The sequence below is a fragment of the Pelobates fuscus genome, chromosome 5, assembly GCF_036172605.1.
Source record: "Pelobates fuscus isolate aPelFus1 chromosome 5, aPelFus1.pri, whole genome shotgun sequence".
Classification (NCBI taxonomy): Eukaryota; Metazoa; Chordata; class Amphibia; order Anura; family Pelobatidae; genus Pelobates; species Pelobates fuscus.
The window spans coordinates 273903993-273923258 of NC_086321.1; the positions used below are offsets into that span (position 1 = coordinate 273903993).

Sequence of the window (19266 nt, forward strand, 5' to 3'; positions counted from 1 at the left end):
TTTTGTTTTTTTATTTCCTCCTTTCCTCCCCTTGCCCCCCTTGGTTACTTTTTTTACTTGATGTATGAATCAAAATGGTGGGAAAATGCGCCTATTAGTGTACTGCAAAATCTATATACAATGTTTATATTATGTATATAAATTGCATTACACTGATTGGCCCATTTTTGCACCGTGTGTTCAAATGTTTTTCGCTAAAATTATTGGATAAAAATGGTCAGAGCCAAAAAGCCACATGGATGAATTTTGGTCCACCCAAACAAAATTTCTTTCTGACAAATATTTACCTCTTCTTAATTAATCCGTTAAAAGGCAAAAAAAATTCACCTGTTAGTGTACTGTAAAACATTTACAAAATATTTCTACTATGTATATATTTTGCTGTAAACAAAGAAGCACATTTTTGAACCAGTTTGATTTATCCAAAATAATGTTTTAGGAAATGATCACAAGACAAATTATGTCCAAACCGAAGTACCACATTTGGTCCATCCGAATCATAATTTTTTTTCAGATGAATCAATTTAGATGAACAATTTTTTTTTGCCTACACTAGATGTCCACTGTGCCCAAAGAAAACTACAAATGTTTTTTACATTTTATGTAAAGATATTTAGAATAGATGAAAAATTACAGACATAAGCTACGCATTTTAAAATGTTCAAATAGCATCATTGACAAAAACTTCAAACTTCTTTTTATAACTTAGCTCCTAAACAAATACAAATTTGTGAATAGACCCGATTGTGACTTTCACATTATTCAGAAAGACTTTCATTTAACTATAGCCATAAAAAAAGAAGAAGAATTACCGAAGTATTTCGTAGTACTGTCATTTTAATTGAGTCCCCGGATTCCCTAAAACACAAAATATTACACATTTTACATTGTAAATATGTAACCAACTGGCAAATAACAAAAAAACACATGGTATGGAGTCAATCACTTGCTAAATTGGAGACATATTATAAATAGTTTAGCCACGTTGGGGTAACGCAGAATATATTAATTACCTGACCATGTTTGCTGCTTTTTCAACTGAAATATTTTCCACATCTTCGTTGTTTATCCTGAGTATCTGATCACCTGGTAAAAGCTTCCCTTCAGCTGGACTGCCTAGAAGTGGCGACAAGCACATTATTCATATTTTGAATCACATTTGGATGGCAAGATATAATGCTTTGAAATATGTGACTACTGGTTCGAAAAATAAGTAGGGTGTTGGGTGAGACTAATACAATTTGCCATAATGTACAGTATACATGGTACTTATCATGCTCTTTCAAATCAAAGAGCCATGAAGGATTAAAAAAAAAAAAAAAGCATAATTGTGTGTATTAAGTATAAGGATGTTAAGTCTATTTAAATAACATTATTCATTATGCTCCATATTAACAAAGTCAAATCCAGAACCGATATTCAGGACAAAGTAGGACAATTCAGAGTAAAACATTTTCAGATACAATTTACCCCAAATTTGTTCTACATATTATGCTATGTTTATGTGCTAGATACGTGTCACATATTCAAACACATTTTATGTCAACAAAAAGAGCTTAGTTGTGAAGGTGTAACAAGGAAAATTTTCTAAGAATGCATTCTTCAAGGTTAAACTGGATCAAATGCAATCCAATTTTCCAATTTTTTTTTATTTTTTTTTTATTATTGTGCTGTAGTACCAGAAGAGATACTCTTACCTGCAGTTACAGCTATTACAGTAAGAGGAGGCTTTCGAGATATATCAAATCCGTAGTTGTGAAGGAATAAGTCTTTCTCTATGACCAATGTGAGTGTTAAAGAACAGCCAAACTGATTGGGCCCTCCAGGTGGACTTTCCCCGGTTGAGACTCTGCCACTATTTATTATAAAAATGGAAACAGATGACGAGAAATGTAATCAGACTGTTTTTGGTTTTTTTGAGGCAGCATACAACTATTGAATTAATATAATACCAAGTTAATGTACATGTCAACAGACATGAAAAGAAATGACAACACAGCCCCATGCAATAAATGTTATAGCCCTATGCAAAAATATATTCTATTATAAAAGACAGAAAAAAGGAAAAAAAACCACAAGGCAATTCACCTATAAGAGTGGAGTGTTTAGTGATAAATTGGACACCTACCCTATAGCTGTTGTTTTATAGGGAGCAACCTTATAATTATCTCTATAAAAGTGTAATAGAGAGATGCCTGGTTAAATAAATGTCTGGAACCACAGGGGGAAGTGGCTAAAATACTTAAATTAAATGTACAAGTTTCCAATGTAGTCTTAGGCATAAAACTGTCTTAATTTGTATATATATAATGTGGTATTAGTCTAAATAAGAAAAATACAATAATAAAAAAATTACACATTTCGGGGGGCGGGGCCTGACTGCCAAGATGGCCGGATGCACTCACTGAAAGCTCCGGCACCAGCGGGCACAAAATCATAAATCCCATTCTACCAAGCAATGTCAGCAGTGCATGGTGCCCAGAAAATGATGCAGGACTCTGCACGGAACATGCCGATACCTGTCTCGCATCAAAACGCGACACGAGCGATTGAACCGGCCACGAGGCCTAAACAGCAGTGGAGCCTAAAGCCTGGGGGAGGCGGCCGATCTCCCGGTTAAGGGAACCGCTCATAAGCATGAACCAAACGCTGCCCTGCTACCCCATCCTCTGGACCGACGGGGGATATCCAGGTCCACGCTGGGGGTGCCCACCCCTGCAAAGCTACGCGAACAAGCGACAAAAACTGCGGTGAGATGAAACTGCCAGGGCACAAGCAAGATGGTGCCACTGGCATGGCCAGCGGCGCAACACACCCGTTTAAAGCCACCCAAGCATAGCTTGGACTTCTCCGACCAGCTCTGCGCAAGCCTCTGGACGAAGCTCAAGGCTAAAGGTCAGGCCTTCAGGCTTGCGAGGAGACTGGCGGCGGCATGGATTCACCCGGCAATCCAGCGACACCTGTGCGGACTCCCGCCAAGAACCACTAGGGCGGCCTCCCAACGGCGACGACAAACAAGATGGCGGGAAAAGGCGACATGTCCCGTGGACGACAGCACTCACTCCCACACACACCAGGGCAAGACCAGCCAGCATACCCTAGCTGTCTACCACACAGAGACCCCGGAGACTTCCGACCTCCATGCTAACCTCACCAACTCCCGAACCCCAGCCCACGACAGCAAGACTCACCGGAACGGTGAACACCACGCATGGGCCTTGGGAAAGGTCCGGCGAGAAAAACAACCGAAGGCCTTAACCCCTGGTGCGCTGGCAATCGAGGGAGACAGACACATGTACACCTGCAGCTTCCCACTACAGGGCATCGGCTGAGCAGTCTACAGGGTTGCTCACAGCACGCTTAGGACACAGGCGGTAACCAAATTGCATAGAGCCCTAAGGACATCCAGAGGCAGGACCGGGGATGATTACTTTGTCTGACCTGTTAAAATCACTGGACTTTGACTCTGCAAAGGGACTATTGAGGGGTGAATGGGGCCCAATAATTACAGCAGCACTGTGAAGAGAACAGAGGACGGTTATTGACTCTGCGATAAGATTGTAGCTTGTTTCCAAGACAGAGCCAAAATCGAGAGACAATATGCCCTACAGATGGAAGAGTGGACCCGAAAGTGGAAGCCTCTGGTAGTCAGTAGTCCCATATATGGCTCTCTCCTACGTGATTGACAATCATTTATGGCTGCCATGGAGCGGCTCAGCGAACTTCACACACAGATCCAAAAGACTTTGGTAACCAATGATGCTGATAAAATACGCAACTGGCAAAGGGAGATATATCATCGCAAGATATTTGTGAGATTGACAATGGGTTCTGCAAGGTACAGAAGCCATAGGCAAAAAAGTTAAAAAAAGGTAGAGAAATCCAAGGCAGCCTATCACAAAGCGAGCACTTTGCCACAATCCGAGAAAACAATGGAAAGATCAACCTGGAACTGTCTCCCGAGAAACTAAAGAAACTAACAGAAGACCATGATAAATACACACATGATAAGGAAAAGGTGAAGCAGAGGTATGATAAATCTCTACAGGAGCTTAATAAGTATGGAAACAGTGTTAGACCAAAGCCAACAGATGCAACAGAAAAATAGTGTATAATGACCTGAATCAGGCAATAATGACCGTTAACAAACAGGATGACTTGAAGTAATGGAGAAACAAGCATGGCCTGGGGATGTTAATCAATTGGCCCCAGCTGGAGGAGTGGAGTCCAGATGTAGAGCAGCAGATTGTGAAGAAGAAGAAAGTGAAAAAGACGGATAAAGTGAAGTTATACAGTGTCACACCCACGGAAAGCAGCATGAACAAACCTCCTGTAAATGTGACAGGAGTGCGTGTGCGAGCCGTGTACGATTACTCAGGACATGAAGCGGATGAACTCAGTTTTAAAGCAGGTGATGAATTGACAAAGATTGAAGACGAAGATGAACAAGGCTGGTGTAAGGACGTGACAAATCATGGACATGTGGGACTTTATCCTGCCAACTACGTGGAAGTGATTTCTTTCTAAATGACAGGAAAAAATCTGAACCCAGTGTACACAGATCCAGCCCCGCTGACAGAGACCACACCGTGTGGGCTTCAACAAACTTTCCACATGGATATTGTGTTAACCACTTGCAGCCTTGGCAAAACAGGAAATGAAACTATTATCAAGTAGTGTAACTATTTAGCGGGACACTCAAGGAGCCATATAACCACTTCATCTCATTGAGGTGATTGTGGTGCCTGGAGTTGTCCAGTGCCGTCTCACTGTTGCATATTAATCTGTTCGAAATGAGTGTCCCTAGTCACTCACATTAGCCCGAGCAGTGATAGGATGACGGCCTTGTAATGCTCTCAGCCTATTTGCGCTGCACACCGCTAGTATAACTTGGTATGGCTGATGTGTAAGAGCCTCCTCATTCACCACACCCTCAGGATTTTGCTTTGACCCCAAGCGGTTGGACGGCGCCGGGGGACTCCGGGCACTATGGCTACTTTAACATGATGTGGTTATGGTGACTTAAGTGTCTTTCAACATTCTCCTTTTTAGCCTACTAAAATCTATTTACAGGAATATTTCACACAGATCCCGGACAATGTACATGGTGTGGGATTTAGAGAACCGATGGGCACCGCAGACTTCATGCATGCACTCTACTCTTTATGCTTGTAGAACAAAGAATGCTGTGTCAAGACAACAAAGAACATAGGATTTTTTTATAGTACATAATGATTGAATAATTAAAATGTTTACTATAAAACAAATTTCCCCCTAAAAAAAAAAAAAGAAAAAAAAAGACACATTTAAAAATCACTATTAAGGCCTGCGGAGATCATAGTGTTAAGATTGAAGATCCATTTCATCTCGTATTGACCCATCTTTATAATTGGGTCCTCTCCCCTCCAATTTATGTCTACCAGTTGGATGCCCATGAATGTGAGTTGGGTTGGGTCGCAATTGTGGTGCTGTTTAAAGTGTGCCGATATTTGTGTCTCTTCGATATCACTATTTACATCTACCTGTTTGAAATACGTTTTGTTTTTAATTTTGCCTCCATCTATATATATCTGGTGCGTCGAAAGTGACCTCGCCACTGGTTTTTGGAGGGACCTGTTTGCCAGCCTCTGCCCTGCGACTATGGCCCTGGGATGTATTGCCCTTTTAGGAACTGATTTGGGCATATTGTATTTTATTATGCTGCTGCTGGCCCTTTAAGAACCATCTGGGGACATACTGTGGAGTTACTGGGTGGCCACCATTTCAAGTATCAGAGGCACATGGTGAGAACAATGGATGAAGAACATGGTGAGAACAATGGATGGCGGCCATTTTAACTCACAGACACTGTTTGGACTTTTCTACACGGTGCCATCTCGCCGGTATTTGGTGCACAAATACATTGTGCAGTAGTTTTAAACTATACAACAGGGGACACATTATACAGTCATTATTTTTCATATACCCTGTATATGTTCTGCGGAATCTGCATTAAACTGTATCTTCCAAACTACTGAACGGATCTGGGTGAATTTTGGATATGTGGTATTTTTGGGGTTATTGCATGTTTTAGGGTCCCTGTGATATGTTTTATAATACTGTATTTCTCTGCCTGTGATAATTATATTAACCATTGTGTTCAGTAATCATATCACAGGCAGAGGGGAGGATTTTGTGTGGGAGTGTCTGTGTGTATTGTATGGATTGATTGGTTGTATTTCAAAACCCTGTGGGCAGTACTATGTTTGTGGATTGTGAATAAAAGAGGCTGTATGTGCCAGTACAGTCAGTTCTGCTTGACCTCAAAACGATGTGTCGTTTCGTTATTGGGGGAATTTGATTGTATGCTGATTGCCAGGAGTGTAAGCTGATTGTATGCTTTTCCTGTTCAGCTGTTTACAGCATTCATATGCTTGAGAGCATTCGTATGCTTCTCCGGTTCGGTGGTTGTGGTGTCTGCTGCAGTGCTTGGAGCCCTCAGGAAGCGCTAGGAGCATCCTTCAACTGAGGTACCCAGTCGGGGAGCCCGTCGATCTGTTACATTGGTGGCAAGCGGTGGGATGGCGTCCTAGTGCGAGGTAAAGCACCCTGGAGACACCGTTCGTGGAGTTACAAATTGAGGGCAACGCTAGCACACGTGCAGCGCCCCTGGGAGCAGAGGTATCCAGCGACTTGGAGCAGACAAGTATGGAAGGCTCTGGCGATGATTGGCTGGCCGAGGTGAGGCAGCAAGTCGCCCAGTATGGTGATAATGTGCCCATGGATATATTCCAGGCAATCTGGAACCAGGTCACAGCCGAGCAAAACGCAAAGATGGACCGAGAATTCCGGCTGGCGAAAGAGAGAGAATACGCTCAGCGGAAGGAGTGTTACAGCAGCCAAAGAGAGGCTGCATTCGAGGAGGTTAACCATTTCCCCCTGAGGCGGCCAGAGGAACCAGAAGTAGGGGTCCTCATAGACTGATCCTGTGAGGAACCACAACAGGCAGGTGGAGATGGGACCGAGGTCTCTCCACCGGGCCCAACGGGATGCTGGGCAGATCCTCAGCAGCAGCCGGAGTTACCGGGTGCGGAAGCCAGTGGTCCTTACTCGTAAATGTTGAGGGGCCTCACAGACTGCTCCTGGGAAGACCCACAGATGGCAGGTGGAGATGGGACCGAGGTCTCTCTACCGGCCCTACAGGGATGCTGGGCAGCCAACCCAGATCTCCAGCGACAGTGTAAGTCCCAGGGAGCCGAAAGTGCCGTCCTTCCTTCTCAGCGGCAGTGTGAGTCCCAGGGAGCCAAAGGTGCCGTCCTTCCTCCCCAGCGGCCGTGTGAGTTCCAGGGAGAGAAGACAACCGGTCTTCCTCTCCAGTGGCAACTTATCCCACAAAGGGGAGACACTAATCTCCCAGAAGGTGCAGATGGGACCGTGGTCTATGCACCTGACCTACAAGGATGCTGGACAGCCTGTCCAGATCCCCAACTACCCTCGCAGGGACACCAGGAGGAGGAGGTAAGTACTATTTCCCCTCCACAGCCAAGGCCTAACCCAGCTGCCCCAGCAGAAGCGCTGGCATCGGGGCAGAGCGCAGTTGGCTCCTGCCCCCCAAGCCCCCACAGCGTGTTACCCAGTGACCTCAGAGGAATACCCAGGTGCTCTTGTACCTTACTGTTGTGGGTGGGTTGTCAGACTAACTCAGGCACCGACCGACAGAAGGTCAGGTACCTGGTTAGTCTACCCCCCAAAGGGGAGATATATGTGGCGAATATATATGTGGTTTTTGGAGGGGCCTGTTTGCCAGCCTCCTGCCCTGCGACTATGGCCCTGGGATGTATTGCGCTTTTAGGAACTGATTTGGGCATATTGTATTTTATTATGCTGCTGCTGGCCCTTTAAGAACCATCTGGGGACATACTGTGGAGTTACTGGGTGGCCACCATTTCATGTATCAGAGGCACATGGTGAGAACAATGGATGAAGAACATGGTGAGAACAATGGATGGCGGCCATTTTAACTCACAGACACTGTTTTGGACTTTTCTACATGGTGCCATCTCGCCGGTATTTGGTGCACAAAGACATCGTTTTAAACTATACAACAGGGGACACATTATACAGTCATTATTTGTCATATAGCCTGTATATGTTCTGTGGAATCTGCATTAAACTGTATCTTCCAAACTACTGAACGGATCTGGGTGAACTTTGGATATGTGGTTCACCCAGATCCCCCGGTTCCGAGGATACAGGGTTATTGCATGTTTTGGGGTCCCTGTGATATGTTTTATAATACTGTATTTCTCTGCCTGTGATAATTATATTAACCATTGTGTTCAGTAATCATATCACATGCAGAGGGGAGGATTTTGTCTGGGAGTGTCTGTGTGTATTGTAAAACCCTGTGGGCAGTACTATGTTTGTGGATTGTGAATAAAAGAGGCTGTATGTGCCAGTACAGTCAGTTCTGCTTGACCTCAAAACGAAGTGTCGTCTCGTTATTGGGGGAATTGGATTGTATGCTGATTGCCAGGAGTGTAAGCTGATTGTATGCTTTTCCTGTTCAGTTGTTTACAGCATTCATATGCTTGAGAGCATTCGTATGCTTCTCCGGTTCGGTGGTTGTGGTGTCTGCTGCAGTGCTAGGAGCATCCTTTAATGGAGGTACCCAGTCGGGGTGCCCATCGATCTTTTACATATGGAGATCCAATAAATTAACAGAGCTAAAACTGTAATTGCTTTCAAGTTTAATGCCCCATAAATTGTCATTTAGTTCTGACAAAAATCCAAGTAGGGAGGATTTGTCTCTCTTTCAAATAAAGAAAATATCATCTATATATCGGCGATATAGCACCAGGTTCGTGCCCCAGTCCTGCCTGGTATACACGCACCAAAAACACAGAAGTGACTCCAATCACCACATAAGACCCCTTCATAACAGATTCAATAGTCTAGCGAGATCCCCTGAACGGGGTTTTTTTCAAGGTAAATGTAAATAGTTATATCGAAGAGACAAGCTGCCATTTTTCACCATGACTTACTAATGCCCCTAAAGCACAATTAATGAGGATGAAAAGGAACGATGACGTTTTTAAAATACAATCCTGCAAAATTCTTAACGATTTTAAACAAAAAGTATACACTGTCCAAATGTTAGATCAGGCCCAATATGAAGTCACTCAAAAAGATTGTGAATCATTATTAAAGTATAAAACACCAATTAATTCGACAGAGGAACATAGCTTAGCTTTTATATGTGATTTTAGTTGTTAAAGTTATAAATTGAAGAGAACTTTTCAGAAATATTGGCCTATTTTACAAAATGATGCATTTTTAGGTAAAATGTTACCAGCTAAACCTATTTTCACCTATAGGGGAGTATCTAGTTTGAAGGATAACTTGGTATGAAACCACATAAAGGTTTCAATAGGGAATAGAAATGTCTTTAATAAAAAAAAAATGGGTTCTATGGATGCGGCACATGCGGTGCCTGTAGAAATAGTGATTCAAAAAAAGACGTTACCTTATTCTCTAACCCCCATAAAAATGATAAGCAAAATGACACCTTTAAGATTAAGCAACTCATAACATGTCACTCTAAACGAGTTATTTACTTAATCATCTGTAAATGTGGCTTGAGATATGTGGGTAGAACCACTAGGGCCCTTCAGGTACGAATACAGGAACACATTCAGAACATTAAGAAAAACACAGCCTTTCGGCACACTTTAAACAGCACCACAATTGTGACCCAGCCCAACTCACATTCATGGTGTCAGGGCTCCGCGGGCGGCTGTGAGGGGAGGCTGCAATCCTCTCGCAGCACTCACCCTCGGTCCGTCGCCGTCCGCGGTCCCCTCTCCCCTTACCGATAAGCGAGCGCGTCCTCTCCCCTTGACACGCCGCTCGCGTCCTCCTCTCCTCCTCCCAGCGGCAGCATGTCTAACGCTGCACGCTGGGAGCCGGCACTATTATCTAAGCGCCGGGGTCACTCACGTGACCCGGCGTTAATGCTACAGTGCAACAAACACAGTGGGGGGTATAGATATGCCCCACTTGTGTTTGTTAATACTGATTGGTGGTTAGCCAATCAGGATTCAGGCTAGGATTTAAATACCTTACCTTTCCTGTCTCTCTGTGCCCTGTTGTGGTCTTTGCTTTATAGTATTGATTGTGAACGTGCGCTTTCTGGTTACGTACTCTCTGGCTTGTTATAGTGACTTTGTGACTTTCTCCTACCCTTTGACCTCGGCTTGTTTCTCGTTATTCTGTCTTCTGGTTCCCCTTACTCGGCTTGTCTCCTGACTATTCTGTGTGTGCTTAGCCCGGCCACTCTAAGGTCCGGTACTGCACACTTTCTGTGTGTGTGTCTGTGTGTGTGTTAGCGTGTTGGGTTCCCCAAATCGTGACATTACAACAGGGCCATAATGGAACCTGCTGACATTCCACAGCTCCTAGTTAATCAGGAGGCTAGAATGGATGGCTTGGACCACCGTATGGATCAGTTTGCTCAGGCTTTGCAAACCATACTGGCTCGTACTGCACACTTGCAGCCTGCCGTTCAGGAGGCTGCTGCTGCTGTGTCCGAACCCATCCCTACTCCAGTACCCGTTCCTGCTCATGTAGTTCACATGACGCCGCCACAGCGCTATAGTGGTGACCCAGCATTGTGTCGTGGTTTCCTCAACCAAATCGACATCCATTTGGTGATGAATCCACGTTCCTATCCCACTGACAGATCCAAGATCGCCTTTTTGATAAACCACCTGTCTGGGAGAGCTTTAGCATGGGCAAACCCCATGTGGGAGAATATGTCTCCTATGTCCTTTGCAGATTTTTTTGTCAGCATTCAAACGCACGTTTGATCAACCTGGTTCGACAGGGTAATAGATCTGTAGCGGATTATACTATTGAATTCCGCACTCTAGCAGCTGAAGTGGTTTGGAATAATAACGCCCTCGTAACAGCCTTTCAGGAGGGTTTGGCCGCTTACATACTGGATGAAATAGCATCCAGGGAACTGCCTGTTCTTCTGGATGATGTTATAGACTATGTAATCCTTATTGATAACCGTATTAGAGAGAGGCGTAGTCAAAGACGGCTGGATACAAGGGTGTTACCTGCTTTACCCAGTACTGCATTACTAGCATTACCCGCTCCTAGGCAACCATCCCCCGAACCCATGCAATTGGGTGCTACAGGGTTAACTGAGGCTGAAAGAACATATCGTAGAAGTGAGGGGTTATGTCTTTATTGTGGTAAGAGGGGGCACCACTGTAATACCTGCCCTAAGTTACAGGGAAACTACAGCACCTAAGGCCCAGAGAGGGGTCGGCCTCGGGTGTTATGACCTTGTCCCCTCATGTGTCCATCTCCAGACCGTTTATTACAGTTTCTCTTTTGGTCAATAAAACCACTATAACAACCAAAGCCTTGATCGATTCAGGTGCGGCAGACAACCTTATGGATGAAAACTTTGCCAAAACCGCAGCCCTGACTTTGATCCGAAAGGCCACACCCTTGGCCGTTGAGGCCATAGATGGTAGACCACTTGAGAAACCTCTGGTGACCCATGAAACCCAAGATATAGTTATGTCTGTGGGTGCTTTACACAAGGAACGATTAACCTTCCAAATAATCGACTCCCCTACTGCTACCATCATTCTGGGTTTTCCCTGGTTAGTTAAACACAACTCTGTACTTGATTGGGGTTGTTTAGATATACTCTCCTGGGGGGAATCTTGTCAACGAGACTGTATGGCCCAGGTACGTCCCGTTTGTTTACTCAACGTGCCCACAGCTAAACCACTTTCTGTTTCTGTCCCTTCTGTATATGCAGACCTTGCATTGGTTTTCGAAAAAAGGGAGGCAGATAAGTTACCTCCACACCGTGAGTATGACTGTGCCATTAACCTATTACCGGGTACTATGCCTCCTAGGGGTAAGGTCTACCCTCTTTCTGAGAAAGAGAACCAGGTCATGGAGGAGTACATACGGGAAGCCTTAACTAAAGGTTTTATTAGAAGGTCCTCCTCTCCAGCTGGTGCTGGTTTCTTTTTTGTGGCGAAAAAGGAGGGCGATTTGAGACCGTGTATAGATTACAGAGCACTAAACAATATAACGATTAAAAATGCCTATCCGATCCCTCTCATTACGGAGTTGTTTGATCATGTCAAAGGTTCTAAATATTTTACAAAACTAGACCTCAGGGGGGCTTATAACCTTGTTCGTATCAAGGAGAACGATGAATGGAAAACGGCGTTCAATACACGCAGTGGGCATTACGAGTATCTAGTCATGCCTTTTGGATTGTGTAATGCTCCTGCCGTATTTCAGGATCTCATAAACGATGTCCTTAGAGACCTACTGCATGTCTGTGCCGTAGTCTACCTTGATGACATACTGGTATATTCTCCGGATTTCGAGACACATCATACTCATGTTAGGATGGTGCTTAAAAGGTTGTTGCAGAACGGTCTTTATTGTAAATTAGAGAAATGCTTATTCGACCAAACTTCTGTACAATTCCTGGGTTATGTTATTTCTGAACAAGGATTCAGCATGGATCCTCCAAAATTGGAAGCTATACTGTCCTGGCCCCTTCCCCAAGGACTTAAGGCAATACAGCGATTTATAGGGTTTGCCAATTATTATAGGAAATTTGTTAAAAGCTTCTCATCCATCGTTTCCCCTATCACTAAACTGACTAAAAAAGGTTTACACCCCAGGGTTTGGAATCCTAATGCTATTGTGGCCTTCGAGACTCTTAAAAAGGCGTTCGCCACTGCCCCTGTGTTACACCATCCTGATCCTTCCCTTCCCTTTGTACTGGAAGTAGACGCCTCTGAATCAGGTATAGGAGCAGTGTTGTCACAAAGACAATCGTATGACGAACCCCTCCTTCCCTGTGGTTACTTTTCTAAACGCTTGTCTGAGTCTGAAAAAAATGACGATGTTGGGAACAGGGAACTATTAGCTATAGTGATGGCTTTTAAGGAATGGAGGTACTTGTTAGAAGGAGCTAGACATAAGATTCTGGTTATAACCGATCATAAAAATCTATCCTATATCGCAGACGCGAAAAGGTTATCCTCTCGACAAGCTAGATGGTCTTTATTTCTCTCACGCTTTCAGTACATAATCACATACAGGCCTGGGTATCGAAATGTCAAGGCGGATGCTATCTCCCGCCAGTACGAGCCTGTAGATTCTATAACCTCCACTCCTGAGCCCATTGTGCCTACAACTAATATAATAGCTACTACCCGTTTGGTGATCTCGTCCCTTTTTCTTGATGGTATCAAGTCATACCAATCCCAAGCACCCCCTGAGACTCCTATTGGTAAGCTATACGTAAATGTAAAAGACAGAAAGAAGTTATTAACTTTATTTAACGCAGCCAAAACTGCTGGTCATGCAGGGGTTACCAAGACTTACAAGGGTCTTCTCCAACAGTTTTGGTGGCCCTCACTCAAAAAAGACGTGGTAGATTATGTGCAGGCTTGCCGTGTCTGCACACAGTGTAAGTCCCCTAATGTTAAACCCCTGGGACTCCTTATGCCCCTATCCGTACCCAAGAAACCGTGGACACACTTATCCATGGACTTTATTGTGGACCTTCCTTCATCTGATGGACAGACAGTAATCTTGACTGTAACTGATAGGTTCTCCAAAATGGCGCACTTCATTCCGCTTACGAAGCTACCTTCTGCGGTTCAATTGGCTCAGGTGTTTGCCAAAGAGGTGTTCCGCTTGCATGGTATACCGCAAGATATCGTATCTGACAGGGGTCCTCAGTTTGTCTCCCGGTTTTGGAGGGGCTTTTGTGCTGAGATGGGGGTCTCCTTATCGTTTACTTCCTCCTATCAACCGCAATCTAATGGAGCTGCCGAACGAGCAAATCAGTCTGTGGAGTTGTATTTACGCTGTTTCACTAATGCACACCAGGACAACTGGTCCCATCTCCTTCCCTGGGCTGAATTTGCCAGGAACACTGTGTCTCATTCTTCGACTGGCGTGAGTCCTTTTATGGTGGCTTATGGGTTCCAACCTGCTGTCCTTCCCGGTGTGTTCTCCGACAAGGGAATGCCCGCTTTGGACGAGCACCTCGCCTCCTTACGGAAGATGTGGGATCAGGTCCATGCTGCTCTTTGTCGTGCTGCTGCTACTCAAAAGAGATTTGCTGATCGTCGTAGGTGTGCGGCTCCTTCTTATGCTCCGGGTGATAGGGTTTGGTTGTCCTCTAGGAATCTCCGCCTTAGGGTTCCCTCGATGAAGTTCGCGCCCAGGTTCCTTGGTCCCTATAAGATATTGCGTAGGGTGAATCCTGTGTCCTACTCCCTGGCCTTGCCCCCCTCCATGCGTATACCTAACACCTTTCACACCTCCCTTTTGAAGCCCTTGCTCTGTAATCGGTTCTCTGAGTCTCTCAGGCGTTCCGATGCCCTCCGCGCGGTCTCTAGTGATGTGTACGAGGTGGCTGCTCTCCTTGATTCTCGTTTCTCTCGAGGTTGGTTGCAGTATCTAGTTGATTGGAAGGGTTACGGCCCTGAGGAGCGGTCGTGGGTTTCTGTCTCTGACTTGAGCGCCCCCTCCTTGATCCGCTCCTTTCATGCGCGGTTTCCTTTGAAGCCTTCGGCTTCCCGCCCTCTGGGCGGTCTTCGAGGGGGGGGTTATGTCAGGGCTCCGCGGGCGGCTGTGAGGGGAGGCTGCAATCCTCTCGCAGCACTCACCCTCGGTCCGTCGCCGTCCGCGGTCCCCTCTCCCCTTACCGATAAGCGAGCGGCGTCCTCTCCCCTTGACACGCCGCTCGCGTCCTCCTCTCCTCCTCCCAGCGGCAGCATGTCTAACGCTGCACGCTGGGAGCCGGCACTATTATCTAAGCGCCGGGGTCACTCACGTGACCCGGCGTTAAAGCTACAGTGCAACAAACACAGTGGGGGGTATAGATATCCCCCACGTGTGTTTGTTAATACTGATTGGTGGTTAGCCAATCAGGATTCAGGCTAGGATTTAAATACTTACCTTTCCTGTCTCTCTGTGCCCTGTTGTGGTCTTTGCTTTATAGTATTGATTGTGAACGTGCGCTTTCTGGTTACGTACTCTCTGGCTTGTTATACTGACTTTGTGACTTTCTCCTACCCTTTGACCTCGGCTTGTTTCTCGTTATTCTGTCTTCTGGTTCCCCTTACTCGGCTTGTCTCCTGACTATTCTGTGTGTGCTTAGCCCGGCCACTCTAAGGTCCGGTACTGCACACTTTCTGTGTGTGTGTCTGTGTGTGTGTGTTAGCGTGTTGGGTTCCCCAAATCGTGACACATGGGCATCCAACTGGTAGACATAAATTGGAGGGGGGAGGACCCAATAAAAAGATGGATCAATACGAGATGAAATGTATCTTCAATCTTAACACTATGATCTCCGCAGGCCTTAATAGTGATTTTGAAATGTGTAATTTTTTCTTTTTTTTTATTCTTGATTTTTCGTAGTTTAAGTCTTTTTCAAGACGGTTGGGGTACAGAATGGAGATAAAGGGTGGGGTAACAATCATCTCAATTACATTGAGGTACAAGATCATAACACTATGTAGTTCAAAATTTTTACAGCAAGTATTCGTTTGGTGGTGCTAGGTCCTGGGTCTTTCTAATCTTTTCGTCTCATTTTGAGAGGGTCATGTGGGTGTGGCGTTCCGTGTTCTAGTGTTTGGGGTTGTGGTGTCTCTCCTGGTGTTGTTGTCAGCTGAGTTGTGTGTACTTCGGTGTCGTGGGGTTATTTGGTTATCGGTGTTGTGTGTGTGTATTTTGTGGAGTGGGGTAATGTTGAAGGGGGTTTACGTTTGTCCGTTGTGTAGTTATTTGTCCCCTTTGACTTTTGTATGTGGAGTTATGTGGACATGTGTCTTGGGCTAGGTTCCCTTAGATGGCTTTGGTGCTTGTTTTGACCGTGCTTTTGGTTGTGGAGGTTTTGATGTTTAAATTGCGAATGTTGTTCAAGTTTGGGCACTGGTTTGTATGGGTGAGATGTGGTGTGTTTCACAGTATACAAGTGTGTTATCTATGTGTGCTTGGGTGGCTACTTTTGTGACCTGGTTTAGGGGGATAGGGCAAGGGGGGTTCTGGTGGGGTGGAGGGAGTGGGTTGGGGTGGGGGAGATAGGGTTGTATTTAGGGGGGTCCGCTGTGTTCCAGGGATTGAGCTCAGTTTATTGGTAGGGAATGTTGTGTCCATGGGTCTCAGACCTTATGGTAGTGTTGTGTTGTATCATGGAGCAGTGCTGACAGTTTATCCATTTCCATGGCTTCATTTGTTTTATTAATCATAGTGTTTATTTGGGGTGTGTTGTGGTTGCCCCATTGTTCTGCTATCGTGAGCCTGGTTGCTAGCGCTATTCTCGCCACCAGTTTGTTCTGGGTTCTGGTTAGGGGGGCGTGTTGTTTGGAGAGTAGCCATATCCAGGGGTCCCTGGGTATGTCCGTCTCCAGTATGTCACATGCAATTGTGGCCACCCTCCCCCATATTTGTGCGATCTGTGGGCATTCCCACCATAGGTGGATATGAAATGTGTAATTTTTTATAAAAAAATATATAATTTTTTTGGTCTCTTATTTTTCTTATTTAGACTAATACCACACTATATATATATATATATATATATATATATATATATATATATATATATATATATACAAATTAAGACAGTTTTATGCCTACATTTGAAACTTGTACATTTAATTTAAGTATTTTAACTGCTTCCCCCTGTCTTAGTAAGGATTTTGGTTCCAGACATTTATTTAACCAGGCATCTCTATATTACTCTTGTATAGAGATAATTATAAGGTTGCTCCCTATAAAACAAAATCTATGCAAAAGAGTATCACCATTTCTAAATTGTGAATATAATTTTTTTATGTACAAGTTTGTTTTAATTTTTCTGATTGAATTCTCTATTTTATATACACTGATGAATATAATGTTCTCTTTGCTTTCTCTCTTTCCTTTGAAACAACTATGGTAACTATCAACTAATGATGGGAGGTATATACCCCTAAAGTGTGTTTGAACACGTTTCCCCAATGCAATATAACAACAACGGGCGAGAGGGTAATGGCAAGCACATTCAGTGGTGCCGTGCCATTCCCTGTTATTTGCCCATAAAGAAAATGGCGATTTCAACATCGGAAGTGACGCGGCAAAGTGCGTGACGTCACTTCTGGTATGGTCTTGTTGAATCAAATGGGACTAACCTGAATGGATTTTTTGTGCTGAAAAACACTCGTCTTATACTCGAGTCAGTTGTTTGTATTATGGCAATTTCCATTGCCATAATACAGACAAGGACCGGGGGCTGGCAGAGAGCTGTAACTTACCTTCACCGCAGCTCCTGTCAGCTCCCTTCTCTCTCCTCCGTCCGTGCAGCTCCCAGGTCAGCTCCCTCTGCAACTCTCGCGACAGCCGCGGGGTCAGAGCATTGCCACGGGTTACCGTGGCAACGCTCCGCGCGGCCGCGAGAGTTGCAGAGGAAGCTGCCCCCCCCCCCCCGTGATCCCGTGTACGAGTCTGCATGGCAACTAATGGGGAAAATTAAGGGAAATTAAGTCATCTGATTAAGTTGTTGCGGGAGTTCATGTAAGGCATGTTGAGAGCGGGTGACAGTGCACACCTTGCCTGGCATGAGATTTCAATCTCTGTAGTGTCAGCCAATGCCTTGTCTGGGCTGAACACTTTCTCGCAGCCGGTGCCTTCTCCCTTGTGAGTGTGGACCCAGAGCTCTTGTGTCTTGCGGCGATCTAGTGGTCTGTGAATGAAGTGCCTGCCAGGCCGCTTGTTGCGCTGGGTTCACCTGCCTTAGGCCGCGGCCGTGCCATGTTTGTCGTCTTGATGCTTGCTAGTACTCCCGTCGGAGGTACAGCGCGCGTGCGCACTACTGGGCAGGGAGCCCCGCGCGTGTGCAGTTTAGGGGTAGGGAAATTTGATGGCCATTTCGCCTGTGAAATTTCCCTACCTCACATTGCGCACGCGCGGTCTATTGGGTCCACGCATGCGCAGTATAGGGGTATGGAGATTTCACAGACGAAATGCCCATCAAATTTCCCTACCCCTAAACTGCGCATGCGCGGGGCTCCCTGCCCAGTAGTGCGCACGCGCGCTGTATCTCCGACGGGAGTACTGTGAGGCGCGTGCGCACTGTGGGCTTAATGTCCTGCTCGCTGTAAAAATCCCCTACCCAGTCGGCGTGCGCTTGCGCGGCGGCGCACACCCCCCTCCCAACGTCACTTCCGGTGCGGCCGCGTCACCGGAAGTGACGAGGGTATGACTTTTTCACGGGTATGTCTTTTTGATAGAACACCGGTGCTTCATTTTTGTCCCACTCCAGTCCTGGGTGTGAGCTTTATATTCTGCAGAGGAACACATTTTACATGAAACAATAGGGAGGGCAAAATGAAACAGTTTAGCTATTATGGAAGAACTGCTGTTATTAACTTGTTTCTATTAGTTTAGAGTTAGTGTTAATGTAAGTGTTAAGGTAGCGTAAGAGATAATGGTTAGTGTTAGAATAGTGAAGTGGATTCATGTTTAGTGTAGCTTAGTGTAACATGTTAGGGTAGTACATGCCCAGTGCTCTCTGAGATTATTGGGAGTTAAAATCTAAGATAGCAGCTATTTCAACCATTTTCCTGCTGGTAGGTGCCATTCAGGAGTGTAACCCAAACTAATTTCTGGCAGACTGGTATTAATATGCACTGGTTCAGCCTGAGAGTAGGGTTACCAGACTGCATTATTATCCTCCATTAATTATATTAAAATGTTAATATTCATAAAAATAGAACTTAATAACAGCATGGATGATGTCACCCTATGTGCAGCATGGCACTTGAGTTCATGACCTGCCCCTTGCATATTTTGGTATGTAATGTTTTGATGCATGTACACTGGGAAAAATAGAAACAAAATGAGATTCAACACGGAGTTAGGTAATCAACAAATGGCCTCCCAAACAGCAAAGAGTTAAGGCTTGAGTAAGTAGCTTATAGTGAGCTTACCGTGATGAATTATCTCTTGACCGTCGTAGCCATCTGACTACCATCTGTTCTATTCGATGTCCTTTGCGTGTCTGTAATAAGTGAGTTTCTGAATCTTCCATTTACCTATAGGAATTAGAACACGGAAATTGAATGTGTCAGTTTTCCAGCGTCATACAAACTGGGAGTGATTCATTGGGGTCTAGATTCATAGTTTATTTATAAACTATTTATAACACACATTCAGTTTATATAAAGTTTTTTATAT

At 44.9% G+C, this 19266-nt stretch overlaps 2 protein-coding genes across 3 annotated transcripts in view; one reads left to right on the forward strand and one right to left on the reverse strand.

Moving 5' to 3' along the window:
• FRMPD1 (FERM and PDZ domain containing 1) overlaps positions 1–19266 on the reverse strand; it is a 210438-nt gene that overhangs the window by 65747 nt on the left and 125425 nt on the right. For both annotated transcript variants that reach the window (XM_063455310.1, XM_063455309.1), the window contains exons 2-5: positions 19020–19124; positions 1698–1855; positions 1014–1116; positions 813–858 (exon numbers count right to left, since the gene is read on the reverse strand). In XM_063455310.1, the coding sequence (XP_063311380.1) occupies positions 813–858; positions 1014–1116; positions 1698–1855; positions 19020–19120 (408 nt within the window). In that variant the 5' untranslated portion in view covers positions 19121–19124. The remainder of the gene's footprint in view (positions 1–812; positions 859–1013; positions 1117–1697; positions 1856–19019; positions 19125–19266) is intronic.
• On the forward strand, positions 4109–4532 carry LOC134611440 (protein kinase C and casein kinase II substrate protein 3-like). Its single transcript, XM_063455324.1, has one exon. It carries the CDS (start codon positions 4192–4194, stop codon positions 4525–4527), a length of 336 nt encoding a protein of 111 aa, XP_063311394.1. The 5' UTR covers positions 4109–4191; the 3' UTR covers positions 4528–4532.

Bases quoted from the DNA above. Each gene is read 5' to 3' on its own strand.
- LOC134611440 (XM_063455324.1), top strand. From the start codon at position 4,192: ATGTTAATCAATTGGCCCCAGCTGGAGGAGTGGAGTCCAGATGTAGAG.